This window comes from Oncorhynchus keta, chromosome 2 (genome assembly GCF_023373465.1).
Source record: "Oncorhynchus keta strain PuntledgeMale-10-30-2019 chromosome 2, Oket_V2, whole genome shotgun sequence".
NCBI classification, from domain to species: Eukaryota; Metazoa; Chordata; class Actinopteri; order Salmoniformes; family Salmonidae; genus Oncorhynchus; species Oncorhynchus keta.
In genome coordinates, this window is record NC_068422.1 from 13539722 (window position 1) to 13559612 (window position 19891).

Here is a 19891-nt window from a genome sequence, read left to right on the forward strand (position 1 = left end):
ATATGTTGTGGTAGAGTAGTGTGTAATAATGTGTTGTATTGTAGATATGTTGTGGTAGAGTAGTGTGTAATAATGTGTTGTATTGTAGATATGTTGTGGTAGTGTGTAATAATGTGTTGTATTGTAGATATGTTGTGGTAGTGTGTAATAATGTGTTGTATTGTAGATATGTTGTGGTAGAGTAGTGTGTAATAATGTGTTGTATTGTAGATATGTTGTGGTAGTGTGTGTAATAATGTGTTGTATTGTAGATATGTTGTGGTAGAGTAGTGTGTAATAATGTGTTGTATTGTAGATATGTTGTGGTAGAGTAGTGTGTAATAATGTGTTGTATTGTAGATATGTTGTGGTAGTGTTTAATAATGTGTTGTATTGTAGATATGTTGTGGTAGTAGTGTGTAATAATGTGTTGTATTGTAGATATGTTGTGGTAGAGTAGTGTGTTTAATAATGTGTTGTATTGTAGATATGTTGTGGTAGAGTAGTGTGTAATAATGTGTTGTATTGTAGATATGTTGTGGTAGTGTGTAATAATGTGTTGTATTGTAGATATGTTGTGGTAGTGTGTAATAATGTGTGGTATTGTAGATATGTTGTGGTAGTGTGTAATAATGTGTTGTATTGTAGATATGTTGTGGTAGTGTGTAATAATGTGTTGTATTGTAGATATGTTGTGGTAGAGTCGTGTGTAATAATGTGTTGTATTGTAGATATGTTGTGGTAGTGTGTAATAATGTGTTGTATTGTAGATATGTTGTGGTAGAGTAGTGTGTAATAATGTGTTGTATTGTAGATATGTTGTGGTAGAGTAGTGTGTAATAATGTGTTGTATTGTAGATATGTTGTGGTAGAGTCGTGTGTAATAATGTGTTGTATTGTAGATATGTTGTGGTAGTGTTTAATAATGTGTTGTATTGTAGATATGTTGTGGTAGTGTTTAATAATGTGTTGTATTGTATATATGTTGTGGTAGTGTGTAATAATGTGTTGTATTGTAGATATGTTGTGGTAGAGTAGTGTGTAATAATGTGTTGTATTGTAGATATGTTGTGGTAGAGTAGTGTGTAATAATGTGTTGTATTGTAGATATGTTGTGGTAGAGTAGTATGTAATAATGTGTTGTATTGTAGATATGTTGTGGTAGTGTGTAATAATGTGTTGTATTGTAGATATGTTGTGGTAGAGTCGTGTGTAATAATGTGTTGTATTGTAGATATGTTGTGGTAGTGTTTAATAATGTGTTGTATTGTAGATATGTTGTGGTAGTGTGTAATAATGTGTTGTATTGTAGATATGTTGTGGTAGAGTAGTGTGTAATAATGTGTTGTATTGTAGATATGTTGTGGTAGAGTAGTGTGTAATAATGTGTTGTATTGTAGATATGTTGTGGTAGTGTGTAATAATGTGTTGTATTGTAGATATGTTGTGGTAGTGTGTAATAATGTGTTGTATTGTAGATATGTTGTGGTAGAGTCGTGTGTAATAATGTGTTGTATTGTAGATATGTTGTGGTAGTTTGTAATAATGTGTTGTATTGTAGATATGTTGTGGTAGAGTAGTGTGTAATAATGTGTTGTATTGTAGATATGTTGTGGTAGAGTAGTGTGTAATAATGTGTTGTATTGTAGATATGTTGTGGTAGTGTGTAATAATGTGTTGTATTGTAGATATGTTGTGGTAGTGTGTAATAATGTGTTGTATTGTAGATATGTTGTGGTAGAGTAGTGTGTAATAATGTGTTGTATTGTAGATATGTTGTGGTAGTGTTTAATAATGTGTTGTATTGTAGATGTGTTGTGGTAGAGTAGTGTGTAATAATGTGTTGTATTGTAGATGTGTTGTGGTAGTGTTTAATAATGTGTTGTATTGTAGATATGTTGTGGTAGTGTGTAATAATGTGTTGTATTGTAGATATGTTGTGGTAGTGTGTAATAATGTGTTGTATTGTAGATATGTTGTGGTAGTGTGTAATAATGTGTTGTATTGTAGATATGTTGTGGTAGAGTAGTGTGTAATAATGTGTTGTATTGTAGATATGTTGTGGTAGAGTAGTGTGTAATAATGTGTTGTATTGTAGATATGTTGTGGTAGTGTGTAATAATGTGTTGTATTGTAGATATGTTGTGGTAGAGTAGTGTGTAATAATGTGTTGTATTGTAGATATGTTGTGGTAGAGTCGTGTGTAATAATGTGTTGTATTGTAGATATGTTGTGGTAGAGTAGTGTGTAATAATGTGTTGTATTGTAGATAGTGTTTAATAATGTGTTGTATTGTAGATATGTTGTGGTAGTGTGTAATAATGTGTTGTATTGTAGATATGTTGTGGTAGTGTGTAATAATGTGTTGTATTGTAGATATGTTGTGGTAGAGTAGTGTGTAATAATGTGTTGTATTGTAGATATGTTTGTGGTAGTGTGTAATAATGTGTTGTATTGTAGATATGTTGTGGTAGAGTAGTGTAATAATGTGTTGTATTGTAGATATGTTGTGGTAGAGTAGTGTGTAATAATGTGTTGTATTGTAGATATGTTGTGGTAAGTAGTGTGTAATAATGTGTTGTATTGTAGATATGTTGTGTGTAGTGTGTAATAATGTGTTGTATTGTAGATATGTTGTGGTAGAGTAGTGTGTAATAATGTGTTGTATTGTAGATATGTTGTGGTAGAGTAGTGTGTAATAATGTGTTGTATTGTAGATATGTTGTGGTAGTGTGTAATAATGTGTTGTATTGTAGATATGTTGTGGTAGAGTAGTGTGTAATAATGTGTTGTATTGTAGATATGTTGTGGTAGTGTGTAATAATGTGTTGTATTGTAGATATGTTGTGGTAGAGTAGTGTGTAATAATGTGTTGTATTGTAGATATGTTGTGGTAGAGTAGTGTGTAATAATGTGATGTATTGTAGATATGTTGTGGTAGAGTAGTGTTTAATAATGTGTTGTATTGTAGATATGTTGTTGTAGTGTGTAATAATGTGTTGTATTGTAGATATGTTGTGGTAGTGTGTAATAATGTGTTGTATTGTAGATATGTTGTGGTAGTGTGTAATAATGTGTTGTATTGTAGATATGTTGTGGTAGTGTGTAATAATGTGTTGTATTGTAGATATGTTGTGGTAGAGTCGTGTGTAATAATGTGTTGTATTGTAGATATGTTGTGGTAGTTTGTAATAATGTGTTGTATTGTAGATATGTTGTGGTAGAGTAGTGTGTAATAATGTGTTGTATTGTAGATATGTTGTGGTGGAGTAGTGTGTAATAATGTGTTGTATTGTAGATATGTTGTGGTAGAGTAGTGTGTAATAATGTGTTGTATTGTAGATGTGTTGTGGTAGTGTTTAATAATGTGTTGTATTGTAGATATGTTGTGGTAGTGTGTAATAATGTGTTGTATTTAGTAGATATGTTGTGGTAGAGTAGTGTGTAATAATGTGTTGTATTGTAGATATGTTGTGGTAGAGTAGTGTGTAATAATGTGTTGTATTGTAGATATGTTGTGGTAGATTAGTGTGTAATAATGTGTTGTATTGTAGATATGTTGTGGTAGTGTTTAATAATGTGTTGTATTGTAGATATGTTGTGGTAGAGTAGTGTGTAATAATGTGTTGTATTGTAGATATGTTGTGGTAGTGTGTAATAATGTGTTGTATTGTAGATATGTTGTGGTAGAGTAGTGTGTAATAATGTGTTGTATTGTAGATATGTTGTGGTAGAGTCGTGTGTAATAATGTGTTGTATTGTAGATATGTTGTGGTAGAGTCGTGTGTAATAATGTGTTGTATTGTAGATATGTTGTGGTAGAGTAGTGTTTAATAATGTGTTGTATTGTAGATATGTTGTGGTAGTGTGTAATAATGTGTTGTATTGTAGATATGTTGTGGTAGTGTGTAATAATGTGTGGTATTGTAGATATGTTGTGGTAGTGTGTAATAATGTGTTGTATTGTAGATATGTTGTGGTAGTGTGTAATAATGTGTTGTATTGTAGATATGTTGTGGTAGTGTGTAATAATGTGTTGTATTGTAGATATGTTGTGGTAGAGTAGTGTTTAATAATGTGTTGTATTGTAGATATGTTGTGGTAGTGTGTAATAATGTGTTGTATTGTAGATATGTTGTGGTAGAGTAGTGTGTAATAATGTGTTGTATTGTAGATATGTTGTGGTAGTGTGTAATAATGTGTTGTATTGTAGATATGTTGTGGTAGTGTGTAATAATGTGTTGTATTTTAGATATGTTGTGGTAGAGTCGTGTGTAATAATGTGTTGTATTGTAGATATGTTGTGGTAGAGTAGTGTGTAATAATGTGTTGTATTGTAGATATGTTGTGGTAGATAGTAGTGTGTAATAATGTGTTGTATTGTAGATATGTTGTGGTAGAGTAGTGTGTAATAATGTGTATTGTATTGTAGATATGTTGTGGTAGTGTGTAATAATGTGTTGTATTGTAGATATGTTGTGGTAGAGTAGTGTGTAATAATGTGTTGTATTGTAGATATGTTGTGGTAGTGTGTAATAATGTGTTGTATTGTAGATATGTTGTGGTAGTGTGTAATAATGTGTTATATTGTAGATATGTTGTGGTAGTGTGTAATAATGTGTTGTATTTTAGATATGTTGTGGTAGAGTAGTGTGTAATAATGTGTTGTATTGTAGATATGTTGTGGTAGTGTGTAATAATGTGTTATATTGTAGATATGTTGTGGTAGTGTGTAATAATGTGTTGTATTGTAGATATGTTGTGGTAGTGTTTAATAATGTGTTGTATTGTAGATATGTTGTGGTAGAGTAGTGTGTAATAATGTGTTGTATTGTAGATATGTTGTGGTAGTGTGTAATAATGTGTTGTATTGTAGATATGTTGTGGTAGTGTGTAATAATGTGTTGTATTGTAGATATGTTTGTGGTAGTGTGTAATAATGTGTTTGTATTGTAGATATGTTGTGGTAGTGTGTAATAATGTGTTGTATTGTAGATATGTTGTGGTAGAGTAGTGTGTAATAATGTGTTGTGTGTAGATATGTTGTGGTAGAGTAGTGTGTAATAATGTGTTGTATTGTAGATATGTTGTGGTAGTGTGTAATAATGTGTTGTATTGTAGATATGTTGTGGTAGAGTAGTGTGTAATAATGTGTTGTATTGTAGATATGTTGTGGTAGTGTGTAATAATGTGTTGTATTGTAGATATGTTGTGGTAGTGTGTAATAATGTGTTGTATTGTAGATATGTTGTGGTAGTGTAGTGTGTAATAATGTGTTATATTGTAGATATGTTGTGGTAGTGTGTAATAATGTGTTGTATTGTAGATATGTTGTGGTAGAGTAGTAAGTAATAATGTGTTGTATTGTAGATATGTTGTGGTAGTGTGTAATAATGTGTTGTATTGTAGATATGTAGTGGTAGAGTAGAGTGTAATAATGTCTTGTATTGTAGATATGTTGTGGTAGAGTAGTGTGTAATAATGTGTTGTATTGTAGATATGTTGTGGTAGAGTAGAGTGTAATAATGTGTTGTATTGTAGATATGTTGTGGCAGTGTAGTGTGTAATAATGTGTTGTATTGTAGATATGTTGTAGGTAGTGTGTAATAATGTGTGTATTGTAGATATGTTTGTGGTAGTGTGTAATAATGTGTTGTATTGTAGATATGTTGTGGTAGTGTGTAATAATGTGTTGTATTGTAGATATGTTGTAGGTAGTGTGTAATAATGTGTTGTATTGTAGATATGTTGTGGTAGTGTGTAATAATGTGTTGTATTGTAGATATGTTGTGGTAGAGTAGTGTGTAATAATGTGTTGTATTGTAGATATGTTGTGGTAGTGTGTAATAATGTGTTGTATTGTAGATATGTTGTGGTAGAGTAGTGTGTAATAATGTGTTGTATTGTAGATATGTTGTGGTAGTGTGTAATAATGTGTTGTATTGTAGATATGTTGTGGTAGTAGTGTGTAATAATGTGTTGTATTGTAGATATGTTGTGGTAGTGTGTAATAATGTGTTGTATTGTAGATATGTTGTGGTAGAGTAGTGTGTAATAATGTGTTGTATTGTAGATATGTTGTGGTAGTGTGTAATAATGTGTTGTATTGTAGATATGTTGTGGTAGAGTAGTGTGTAATAATGTGTTGTATTGTAGATATGTTGTGGTAGTGTGTAATAATGTGTTGTATTGTAGATATGTTGTGGTAGAGTAGTGTGTAATAATGTGTTGTATTGTAGATATGTTGTGGTAGAGTAGTGTTTAATAATGTGTTGTATTGTAGATATGTTGTGGTAGTGTGTAATAATGTGTTGTATTGTAGATATGTTGTGGTAGTGTGTAATAATGTGTTGTATTGTAGATATGTTGTGGTAGTGTGTAATAATGTGTTGTATTGTAGATATGTTGTGGTAGTGTGTAATAATGTGTTGTATTGTAGATATGTTGTGGTAGTGTGTAATAATGTGTTGTATTGTAGATATGTTGTGGTAGTAGTGTTTAATAATGTGTTGTATTGTAGATATGTTGTGGTAGTGTGTAATAATGTGTTGTATTGTAGATATGTTGTGGTAGAGTAGTGTGTAATAATGTGTTGTATTGTAGATATGTTGTGGTAGTGTGTAATAATGTGTTGTATTGTAGATATGTTGTGGTAGTGTGTAATAATGTGTTGTATTTTAGATATGTTGTGGTAGAGTCGTGTGTAATAATGTGTTGTATTGTAGATATGTTGTGGTAGAGTAGTGTGTAATAATGTGTTGTATTGTAGATATGTTGTGGTAGAGTAGTGTGTAATAATGTGTTGTATTGTAGATATGTTGTGGTAGAGTAGTGTGTAATAATGTGTTGTATTGTAGATATGTTGTGGTAGTGTGTAATAATGTGTTGTATTGTAGATATGTTGTGGTAGAGTAGTGTGTAATAATGTGTTGTATTGTAGATATGTTGTGGTAGTGTGTAATAATGTGTTGTATTGTAGATATGTTGTGGTAGAGTCGTGTGTAATAATGTGTTGTATTGTAGATATGTTGTGGTAGTGTGTAATAATGTGTTGTATTGTAGATATGTTGTGGTAGTGTGTAATAATGTGTTGTATTGTAGATATGTTGTGGTAGTGTGTAATAATGTGTTGTATTGTAGATATGTTGTGGTAGAGTAGTGTGTAATAATGTGTTGTATTGTAGATATGTTGTGGTAGTGTGTAATAATGTGTTGTATTGTAGATATGTTGTGGTAGTGTGTAATAATGTGTTGTATTGTAGATATGTTGTGGTAGTGTGTAATAATGTGTTGTATTGTAGATATGTTGTTGTAGTGTGTAATAATGTGTTGTATTGTAGATATGTTGTGGTAGAGTAGTGTGTAATAATGTGTTGTATTGTAGATATGTTGTGGTAGTGTGTAATAATGTGTTGTATTGTAGATATGTTGTGGTAGAGTAGTGTGTAATAATGTGTTGTATTGTAGATATGTTGTGGTAGTGTGTAATAATGTGTTGTATTGTAGATATGTTGTGGTAGAGTAGTGTGTAATAATGTGTTGTATTGTAGATATGTTGTTGTAGTGTGTAATAATGTGTTGTATTGTAGATATGTTGTGGTAGAGTAGTGTGTAATAATGTGTTGTATTGTAGATATGTTGTGGTAGTGTGTAATAATGTGTTGTATTGTAGATATGTTGTGGTAGAGTAGTGTGTAATAATGTGTTGTATTGTAGATATGTTGTGGTAGTGTGTAATAATGTGTTGTATTGTAGATATGTTGTGGTAGTGTGTAATAATGTGTTGTATTGTAGATATGTTGTTGTAGTGTGTAATAATGTGTTGTATTGTAGATATGTTGTGGTAGAGTAGTGTGTAATAATGTGTTGTATTGTAGATATGTTGTGGTAGTGTGTAATAATGTGTTGTATTGTAGATATGTTGTGGTAGTGTGTAATAATGTGTTGTATTGTAGATATGTTGTTGTAGTGTGTAATAATGTGTTGTATTGTAGATATGTTGTGGTAGAGTAGTGTGTAATAATGTGTTGTATTGTAGATATGTTGTGGTAGTGTGTAATAATGTGTTGTATTGTAGATATGTTGTGGTAGAGTAGTGTGTAATAATGTGTTGTATTGTAGATATGTTGTGGTAGTGTGTAATAATGTGTTGTATTGTAGATATGTTGTGGTAGTGTGTAATAATGTGTTGTATTGTAGATATGTTGTTGTAGTGTGTAATAATGTGTTGTATTGTAGATATGTTGTGGTAGAGTAGTGTGTAATAATGTGTTGTATTGTAGATATGTTGTGGTAGTGTGTAATAATGTGTTGTATTGTAGATATGTTGTGGTAGTGTGTAATAATGTGTTGTATTGTAGATATGTTGTTGTAGTGTGTAATAATGTGTTGTATTGTAGATATGTTGTGGTAGAGTAGTGTGTAATAATGTGTTGTATTGTAGATATGTTGTGGTAGTGTGTAATAATGTGTTGTATTGTAGATATGTTGTGGTAGAGTAGTGTGTAATAATGTGTTGTATTGTAGATATGTTGTGGTAGTGTGTAATAATGTGTTGTATTGTAGATATGTTGTGGTAGAGTCGTGTTTAATAATGTGTTGTATTGTAGATATGTTGTGGTAGTGTGTAATAATGTGTTGTATTGTAGATATGTTGTGGTAGAGTAGTGTGTAATAATGTGTTGTATTATAGATATGTTGTTGTAGTGTGTAATAATGTGTTGTATTGTAGATATGTTGTGGTAGAGTAGTGTGTAATAATGTGTTGTATTGTAGATATGTTGTGGTAGTGTGTAATAATGTGTTGTATTGTAGATATGTTGTGGTTGAGTAGTGTGTAATAATGTGTTGTATTGTAGATATGTTGTGGTAGTGTGTAATAATGTGTTGTATTGTAGATATGTTGTGGTAGTGTGTAATAATGTGTTGTATTGTAGATATGTTGTGGTAGTGTGTAATAATGTGTTGTATTGTAGATATGTTGTGGTAGTGTGTAATAATGTGTTGTATTGTAGATATGTTGCGGTAGAGTAGTGTGTAATAATGTGTTGTATTGTAGATATGTTGTGGTAGAATAGTGTGTAATAATGTGTTGTATTGTAGATATGTTGTGGTAGTGTTTAATAATGTGTTGTATTGTAGATATGTTGTGGTAGAGTAGTGTGTAATAATGTGTTGTATTGTAGATATGTTGTGGTAGTGTTTAATAATGTGTTGTATTGTAGATATGTTGTGGTAGAGTAGTGTGTAATAATGTGTTGTATTGTAGATATGTTGTGGTAGAGTAGTGTTTAATAATGTGTTGTATTGTAGATATGTTGTGGTAGAGTAGTGTGTAATAATGTGTTGTATTGTAGATATGTTGTGGTAGAGTAGTGTGTAATAATGTGTTGTATTGTAGATATGTTGTGGTAGTGTTTAATAATGTGTTGTATTGTAGATATGTTGTGGTAGTGTTTAATAATGTGTTGTATTGTAGATATGTTGTGGTAGTGTGTAATAATGTGTTGTATTGTAGATATGTTGTGGTAGAGTCGTGTTTAATAATGTGTTGTATTGTAGATATGTTGTGGTAGAGTAGTGTGTAATAATGTGTTGTATTGTAGATATGTTGTGGTAGTGTGTAATAATGTGTTGTATTGTAGATATGTTGTGGTAGTGTTTAATAATGTGTTGTATTGTAGATATGTTGTGGTAGTGTGTAATAATGTGTTGTATTGTAGATATGTTGTGGTAGTGTGTAATAATGTGTTGTATTGTAGATATGTTGTGGTAGAGTAGTGTGTAATAATGTGTTGTATTGTAGATATGTTGTGGTAGTGTGTAATAATGTGTTGTATTGTAGATATGTTGCGGTAGAGTAGTGTTTAATAATGTGTTGTATTGTAGATATGTTGTGGTAGTGTGTAATAATGTGTTGTATTGTAGATATGTTGTGGTAGTGTGTAATAATGTGTTGTATTGTAGATATGTTGTGGTAGAGTAGTGTGTAATAATGTGTTGTATTGTAGATATGTTGTGGTAGTGTTTAATAATGTGTTGTATTGTAGATATGTTGTGGTAGTGTGTAATAATGTGTTGTATTGTAGACATGTTGCGGTAGAGTAGTGTTTAATAATGTGTTGTATTGTAGATATGTTGTGGTAGTGTGTAATAATGTGTTGTATTGTAGATATGTTGTGGTAGTGTGTAATAATGTGTTGTATTGTAGATATGTTGTGGTAGAGTAGTGTGTAATAATGTGTTGTATTGTAGATATGTTGTGGTAGTGTTTAATAATGTGTTGTATTGTAGATATGTTGTGGTAGAGTAGTGTGTAATAATGTGTTGTATTGTAGATATGTTGTGGTAGTGTGTAATAATGTGTTGTATTGTAGATATGTTGTGGTAGAGTAGTGTGTAATAATGTGTTGTATTGTAGATATGTTGTGGTAGTGTTTAATAATGTGTTGTATTGTAGATATGTTGTGGTAGAGTCGTGTGTAATAATGTGTTGTATTGTAGATATGTTGTGGTAGAGTCGTGTTTAATAATGTGTTGTATTGTAGATATGTTGTGGTAGAGTAGTGTGTAATAATGTGTTGTATTGTAGATATGTTGTGGTAGTGTGTAATAATGTGTTGTATTGTAGATATGTTGTGGTAGAGTAGTGTGTAATAATGTGTTGTATTGTAGATATGTTGTGGTAGAGTAGTGTGTAATAATGTGTTGTATTGTAGATATGTTGTGGTAGTGTTTAATAATGTGTTGTATTGTAGATATGTTGTGGTAGAGTCGTGTGTAATAATGTGTTGTATTGTAGATATGTTGTGGTAGAGTCGTGTTTAATAATGTGTTGTATTGTAGATATGTTGTGGTAGTGTGTAATAATGTGTTGTATTGTAGATATGTTGTTGTAGTGTGTAATAATGTGTTGTATTGTAGATATGTTGTGGTAGAGTCGTGTTTAATAATGTGTTGTATTGTAGATATGTTGTGGTAGTGTGTAATAATGTGTTGTATTGTAGATATGTTGTTGTAGTGTGTAATAATGTGTTGTATTGTAGATATGTTGTGGTAGTGTGTAATAATGTGTTGTATTGTAGATATGTTGTGGTAGAGTAGTGTGTAATAATGTGTTGTATTGTAGATATGTTGTGGTAGAGTAGTGTGTAATAATGTGTTGTATTGTAGATATGTTGTGGTAGAGTAGTGTGTAATAATGTGTTGTATTGTAGATATGTTGTGGTAGTGTTTAATAATGTGTTGTATTGTAGATATGTTGTGGTAGAGTCGTGTGTAATAATGTGTTGTATTGTAGATATGTTGTGGTAGAGTAGTGTTTAATAATGTGTTGTATTGTAGATATGTTGTAGGTAGTGTGTAATAATGTGTTGTATTGTAGATATGTTGTTAGAGTAGTGTGTAATAATGTGTTGTATTGTAGATATGTTGTGGTAGAGTAGTGTGTAATAATGTGTTGTATTGTAGATATGTTGTGGTAGTGTGTAATAATGTGTTGTATTGTAGATATGTTGTTGTAGTGTGTAATAATGTGTTGTATTGTAGATATGTTGTGGTAGTGTGTAATAATGTGTTGTATTGTAGATATGTTGTGGTAGAGTAGTGTGTAATAATGTGTTGTATTGTAGATATGTTGTGATAGAGTAGTGTGTAATAATGTGTTGTATTGTAGATATGTTGTGATAGAGTAGTGTGTAATAATGTGTTGTATTGTAGATATGTTGTGGTAGAGTAGTGTGTAATAATGTGTTGTATTGTAGATATGTTGTGGTAGTGTGTAATAATGTGTTGTATTGTAGATATGTTGTGGTAGTGTGTAATAATGTGTTGTATTGTAGATATGTTGTGGTAGAGTAGTGTGTAATAATGTGTTGTATTGTAGATATGTTGTGATAGAGTAGTGTGTAATAATGTGTTGTATTGTAGATATGTTGTGATAGAGTAGTGTGTAATAATGTGTTGTATTGTAGATATGTTGTGTGGTAGTGTGTAATAATGTGTTGTATTGTAGATATGTTGTGGTAGTGTGTAATAATGTGTTGTATTGTAGATATGTTGTGGTAGAGTAGTGTGTAATAATGTGTTGTATTGTAGATATGTTGTGGTAGAGTAGTGTGTAATAATGTGTTGTATTGTAGATATGTTGTGGTAGTGTGTAATAATGTGTTGTATTGTAGATATGTTGTGGTAGTGTGTAATAATGTGTTGTATTGTAGATATGTTGTGGTAGTGTGTAATAATGTGTTGTATTGTAGATATGTTGTGGTAGAGTAGTGTGTAATAATGTGTTGTATTGTAGATATGTTGTGGTAGAGTAGTGTGTAATAATGTGTTGTATTGTAGATATGTTGTGGTAGTGTGTAATATTGTGTTGTATTGTAGATATGTTGTGGTTGAGTAGTGTGTAATAATGTGTTGTATTGTAGATATGTTGTGGTAGTGTGTAATATTGTGTTGTATTGTAGATATGTTGTGGTAGTGTGTAATAATGTGTTGCATTGTAGATATGTTGTGGTAGAGTAGTGTGTAATAATGTGTTGTATTGTAGATATGTTGTGGTAGAGTAGTGTGTAATAATGTGTTGTATTGTAGATATGTTGTGGTAGTGTGTAATAATGTGTTGTATTGTAGATAATGTTGTATTGTAGATATGTTGTGGTAGTGTGTAATAATGTGTTGTATTGTAGATAGTAGTGTGTAATAATGTGTTGTATTGTAGATATGTTGTGGTAGTGTGTAATAATGTGTTGTATTGTAGATATGTTGTAGGTAGTGTGTAATAATGTGTTGTATTGTAGATATGTTATGGTAGTGTGTAATATTGTGTTGTATTGTAGATATGTTGTGGTAGTGTGTAATAATGTGTTGTATTGTAGATATGTTGTGGTAGTGTGTAATAATGTGTTGTATTGTAGATGTGTTGTGGTAGAGTAGTGTGTAATAATGTGTTGTATTGTAGATATGTTATGGTAGAGTAGTGTGGAATTGCCTTCATCTTGTTTGGACCACAGGAATAATAGCTGCTGCCTTGGCAGGACGTAATACGTATCCTTAATAAATACAAATACACGCACACATACAATTCCACTGTATGTTTCCCATATTGAGAAAGACAGGTGTGTGTGGGTGCATGACTGTGTGTGTCTGCGTGCGTATTTTTGCTCATAGTTCCAAGTTTATCATCTTTCAGGCCACACAGAGTGTATAGTATTTCCCAGTGTGTGTGGGGTGTCACAGTACCAGGCAGGCTTGTCCTGAGCTTAGTATGTTCCATTGTGCTGTTCTGCATGTTTCCACGAGCAACACTACCTAGAACGCTGGACCTGGCTAACCACACACACACACACAGGTACACACACAGGTACACACACACACACACACACACACACACACACACACACACACACACACACACACACACACACACACACACACACACACACACACACACACACACACACACACACACACACACACTCACAGGTACAGCGCACACACGATACACAGGTACAGCACACACAGACAAGCACAGCACTCACACATACACACATATACAGGCACAATACACACACACACACACACACACACACACACACACACACACACACACACACACACACACACAGGTACAACACACACACACACACACAGTTACAGCGCGCGCAAACACAGGTACAGCACCCACACACACACACACACACACACACCACACACACACACACACACACACACACACACACACACACACACACACACACACACACACACACACACACACACACACACAGTTACAGCGCACACACACATACACACAGGTGCAGCAAACACACACACACAGGTACAGCACACACACATACACACTGGAGGTCGACCGATTAATGGGAATGGCTGATTAATTGGGGCCGATTTCAAGTTTTCATAACAATTTGTAATTGGCATTTTTGGACACCGATCATGGCCGATTACATTGCACTCCACGAGGAGACTGCGTGGCAGGCTGACTACCTGTTATGCGAGTGCAGCAAGGAGCCAAGGTAAGGTGCTAGCTAGCATTAAACGTATCTTATAAAAAACAATCAATCTTAACATAATCACTAGTTAACTACACATGATTGATGACTTTACTAGTTTAACTAGCTTGTCCTGCGTTGCATATAATCAATGCGGTCCCTGTTAATTTATCATTGAATCACAGCTTACTTCGCCAAATGGGTGATTTAACAAGCGCATACGCGAAAAAAGCACTGTCGTTGCACCAATGTGTCCCTAACCATAAACATCAACGCCTTTCTTAAAATCAATACACAAGTATATATTTTTAAACCTCCATATTTAGTTAATATTGCCTGCTAACATGAATTTCTTTTAACTAGGGAAATTGGATCACTTCTCTTGCGTTCTGTGCAACAGAGTCAGGGTATATGCAGCAGTTTGGGCCGCCTGACTCGTTGCTGTAACGACGTTCGTTTGTTGAAGGAGAGTCGGACCAAAATGCGGCGTGGTAGTTACTCATGTTCTTTAATGAAAAAACAACGATACATGAAATAACTGTATATATACAAAAACAACAAACGGAACGTGAAAACCTATACAGCCTGTCTGGTGAACACTACACAGAGACAGGAACAATCACCCACGAAATACACAGTGAAACCCAGGCTACATAATTACGGTTCCCAATCAGAGACAACAAGAATCACCTGACTCTGATTGAGAACCGCCTCAGGCAGCCAAACCTATGCTACACCCCTACTCAGCCGCAATCCCAATGCCTACAAAACCCCAATACGAAATACAACAAAATAAACCCATGTCACACCCTGGCCTGACCAAACATATAACGAAAACACAAAATACTATGACCAAGGCGTGACAGTTGTGAACTGTGTGAAGACCATTTCTTCCTAACAAAGACAGCCAACTTCGCCAAACGGGGATGATTTAACAAATGCGCATTTGCGAAAAAAGCATAATCGTTGCACGAATGTTCCTAACCATAAACATCAATGCCTTTCTTAAAATCAATACACAGAAGTATATATTTTTAAACCTGCATATTTAGTTAAAATAAATTAATGTTAGCAGGCAATATTAACTAGGGAAATTGTGTCACTTCTCTTGCATTCAGTGTAAGCAGAGTCAGGGTATATGCAACAGTTTGGGCCACCTGGCTCGTTGCGAACTAATTTGCCAGAATTTTACGTAATTATGACATAACATTGAAGGTTGTGCAATGTAACAGGAATATTTAGACTTATGGATGCCACCCGTTAGATAAAATACGGAACAGTTCCGTATTTCACTGAAAGAATAAACGTTTTATTTTCGAAATGATAGTTTCCGGATTTGACCGTAGTTCTGTGTGTTTATTATGTTATAATTAAGTCTAAGATTTGATATTGATGCACAGTACACACACAGGTACAACACACACACACACACACACACACACACACACACACACACACACACACACACACACACACACACACACACACACACACACACACACACACACACACACACACACACACACACACACACACACACAGGTACAGTACACACACAAACACACACAGGTACAGTACAGGCACAGTACACACAGTACACACACACACACACACACGTACAGTACACACATGCACGCACACTTTTGGTTTCACACACACACACTCTACTTTGTCTCAACCAATAACTGAGAGTGTTGTCCCGCTTGTACACTACATGACGAAAAGTATGTGGACACCTGCTCGTCAAACATTCCATTCCACTCTTCTGGGAAGGATTTCCACTAGATGTTGTAACATTGCTGCGGGGACTTGCTTCCATTCAGCCACAAGAGCATTAGTGAGGTCGGCACTGATGTTGGGAGATTAGGCCTGGCTCGCAGTCGGGGTTCCAGTTCATCCCAAAGATGTTCAATGTGGTTGAAGTCAGGGCTCTGCAGGCTCGTCAACTTCTTCCACACCGATCTCGACAAACCATTTCTGTATGGACTCGCTTTGTGTACGGGTCATTGTCATGCTGAAACAGGAAAGGGCCTTCCCCAAACTGTTGCCACAAAGTTGGAAGCACAGAATCATCTAGAATGTCATTGTATGCTATAGCATTAACATTTCCCTTCACTGGAACTAAGGGGCCTAGCCCAAACCATGAAAAACAGCCGTAGACCATTATTCCTTCTCCACCAAACTTTACAGTTGGCACTATGCTTTGGGGCAGGTAGCGTTGTCCTGGCATCCGCCAAACCCAGACTCGTTTGTCGAACTGCCAGATGGTGAAGCATGATTCATCACTACAGAGAACATGTTTCCACTGCTCCAAAGTTCAATGGTGGTGAGCTTTACACCACTCCAGCTGACACTTGGCATTGCACATGGTGATCTTATGCATGTGTGTGGCTGCTTGGTCACGGAAACCCATTTCATGAAGCTCCTGACGAACAGTTCTTGTGCTGACATTGCTTCCAGAGGCAGTTTGGTAGTGAGTGTTCTAACAGAGGACAGACAATTTTTACATGCTACTCGCTTCAAAACTCAGCGATCTTGTTCTGTGAGCTTGTGTGGCCTACAACTTTGCGGCTGAGCCATTGTTGCTCCTACACGTTTCCACTTCACAATAACAATCACAGCAGCCAGATTTGTGACCTGTTGCCACAAGAAAAGGGCAACCCTCTGTCTCTCTTTCTGTCTCGGTCTCTTTATCTTTCTGTTTCTGTCTCTCTCTGTCTCGGTCTCTGTCTTTGTCTCTCTCTCTCACACTCTGTCAATCTTTTTCTCTCTCTGTCTCTCTGTCTCTCCGGCAGTTCAGACACTACTGCGAGTCTGTGCATCATCATGCATCTTATCAGGTTGCTTTACAGTGGAACACAGAGACTCATCAATTATTCAATTACCTACCATATAATTATATTATCTAGCATATTATTATTTTAATTGCAGGACATCCTAGTCACCTAACCCCAAGGGTCCCTGATAGTCAGAGGAAGCGTCCCAATAGTCTAAAGTTGATTGTTTTGCTTATCTCCTCTCCTGTATTTGCAGACTGTATTTGCAAAGGACTGGATCTAGTCAGTCACTTTCTCCCTCCGTCACAACACAGGTCGATGACTTTGGAACAGACCTCCTCATTGGACAGAATGGATTTTGAAAACAATCCTGCACAATTCTATGTTATAGTCCGGTACATTCCACATTCAACCAGTTAAGACAGGTGCAGCTTTTTCATGGCTCTCTCAAAAAACTGTAAATACTTCCCTACCCTGTTTATTGAGCAAGGGACGTCATTGGACAGGGATTCATGCCGCGTTCATGTGCTAGTCGGAACTAGGAAACTCAGAAGTTTTCGACTAACTGGTTGAAGTTATACACGTGCTGCGTTCAACCAGTTAGCAAGTCAGAAATCAGTTAGCAAATGAACACGAGACTAGAGGGAATGTTGGTGGAGAGACAATGTTCGCGAAATAAAAATCTAATCAAATTTCATTGGTCACAATGGTTAGCAGATGTTAATGCGAGTGTAGCGAAATGCTTGTGCTTCTAATTCCGACCATGCAGTATAATCTAACAATAGAAAGTTACGCCTAAAAACTGATCTAAGGTCAGTTATGTGTTTGGCCCACATAATGGTTAGCGTTAAGATTTGGGGAGAGTAAACTGATCCTAGATCATCTGTGCCTAAGGGCAACTTCTACCCAGATCTTTGTGGTTCTCTAGTTAAACTCTTATGGGTCTGTCTGCAAGGGGTGACATGAAAAAGCCACCGGAAGGAGAGACAGACAGAGACAACTAACATGTGGTTGAATAATATGCAGGGCTACAGCAGTCATGTAAACGTTTGAACCTCTCCAGGCTGGATAGTGATCGGGAGGAATATCTGCTCCCCTGACAAATTCAACACGTTGCTCCCTGCAAACAGGGTTTTATTCAGGAATGTCGTCGGTCAGAGTCGGTCAGAGACATTAGTGACGAGTGAGGCCTGGGCTTAAGCCTCACCACAGTGGAGGGCTGGTTGGACAGAGAGACAGAAAGGCAGGGTGAAACGTCAGATTGGAGTCCACAGTAAACTTAATGACAGACGTCCTACACACACAAAAATGATGGTTCCTCAAGGGTTCTTTGAGAATGGTGATGGTTCTACATGGGTAAACCTTTGAGCCCTTCAATGGTTCTTTACAGTTCACAAAAAGGCTATTTGTTCTTTTAGTGATCATTCAAATGTAGGGCCGGCAGCTCATTAGCATATTTTGAGGTGTGATTTGCTCACAGCTCTTTTTGTGCATCCCTGAGTGAGAGTGTCATTCCAGTTGATCTAATGTTGTTGTGTAATGTGAGGACATATTAGTGATGGAAAATCCGTCTCTATTTGCGACTTCAGCTGTTTGACTGCTGCGAGAGAGATTTGCACAATAGGCTATCAATTGTGAAATGTAGCAGCCGCACAAACTATTGGTTCTGAGTGTTGAGCAGAGGCAGGCTGTGTATGTTCTGGTTCTACAAAGCTGTGTCCATCCATAACAGAGGAGCACGTCTCCGGAGCCGCTGAACCAGAGGAGCACGTCTCCGGAGCCGCTGAACCAGAGGAGCACGTATTAATCCTGCTTTAGAATTTAGATCAAACAAACGATTCAAATGAAAGAGTCACTCGGAAATACAAATCATGACTCACGAGTCAGTTAAAAAGAGTCTGCGAACTGCAGGTTATACTGTATATGACTGTGGCCAGTGTCTTGTGAGAGACTCACTTATGGCCTTCCGTCATTTGAAAATGGTTGACAAAATCAGTCACTAGTTGTCAATTCTCCCCTCAGGGACCCCAGCTGTTCCAGAGGTAGATGACTTGATTCAACTTGTCAATTAATTCAATAATAACACCTATGGAATTTAACAATATAATATGGCTGACCAGAATAAAACAACCATTATGGTTCTTCAAAACGATTTTCAGATTGAGAAAGGTTATTTTATAGAACCGTTCTCCATAAAGATTCCAGATAGAACCATACAAACGTGTTCTATATAGCCCTAAAAAGGGTTGTAGCCATAGTGAAACCCTTTTTTGGTGCTGTATAGAACCTTTTATTAATGGTTCTTTATAGAATTTTAGGACAGGGTTCTTTATAGTACTATACAGGTTCCATTTAGAACCTTATCAGCATGGTTCTTTATATCAAAAAGGGTTCCGCTATGGTTACAAGCCAAAGAACCCCTATCTGGTACAATTTAGAACCTTTATTTTTGTGTGTATCCATCACCACCAGATCTGTCTTTATCATAACAATGGGCCATCCCCATGACAACGCCTCAGTGTTTGCCTATTTTAGAACACTCTCCTTCTAGAACAAATACACTCTCTCTCTAAATAATGGATGCTGTGGTTGGTAACATGCATTTCTCTTAGTGTGTACATACATGCATTTATGCACCTTTCTCATTTCAAGTGCACATGCCCCCACTCATCCAATCAGATTTGATGCTTTGCCCTGACGCACTGTCCCAGCACCCATTTCAGCATTACCTGGCTGTGTCCTTCACAGACAGACAGGTCCTAATTTTTATCTTCTGCCAGCCTGATCAAGCTACTATGGCTTTACAGCAGGCCGTAATACTGTAGTCTGCAGTCTGCACAGCCCAGTGTGTGCTGCCTGGCTATGACTGAAAATAAACTGTACACAGACTATTCCTCTGAGCATGTGCTTCCTTCCAGTCTGGATAAACATCAACACCCTGTCACTGACTGCAAGGTTGAGGACAGACAGACAGACCTCGACAGACACTGACTGCAAGGATGAGGACAGACAGACCTCTACAGACACTGACTGCAAGGATGCGGACAGACAGACCTCTACAGACACTGACTGCAAGGTTGAGGACAGACCGACCTCTACAGGCAAGGAGTGTGTTGCAGCCTC

The 19891-nt window shown here is 35.4% G+C and overlaps 1 protein-coding gene across 3 annotated transcripts in view; it reads left to right on the forward strand.

Annotated features, from left to right (window-relative positions):
• LOC118397001 (UBA-like domain-containing protein 1) overlaps positions 1–19891 on the forward strand; it is a 62781-nt gene that overhangs the window by 23586 nt on the left and 19304 nt on the right. Inside the window, exon 1 of one of the 3 annotated variants that reach the window (XM_052472455.1) lies at positions 13394–14015. The exons of the other annotated variants lie outside the window; for them this stretch is intronic. Within the exon in view, the coding sequence (XP_052328415.1) occupies positions 13992–14015 (24 nt within the window). The 5' untranslated portion in view covers positions 13394–13991. Of the gene's footprint in view, positions 1–13393; positions 14016–19891 lie in introns of those variants that run through there. 3 annotated transcript variants of the gene reach the window in all.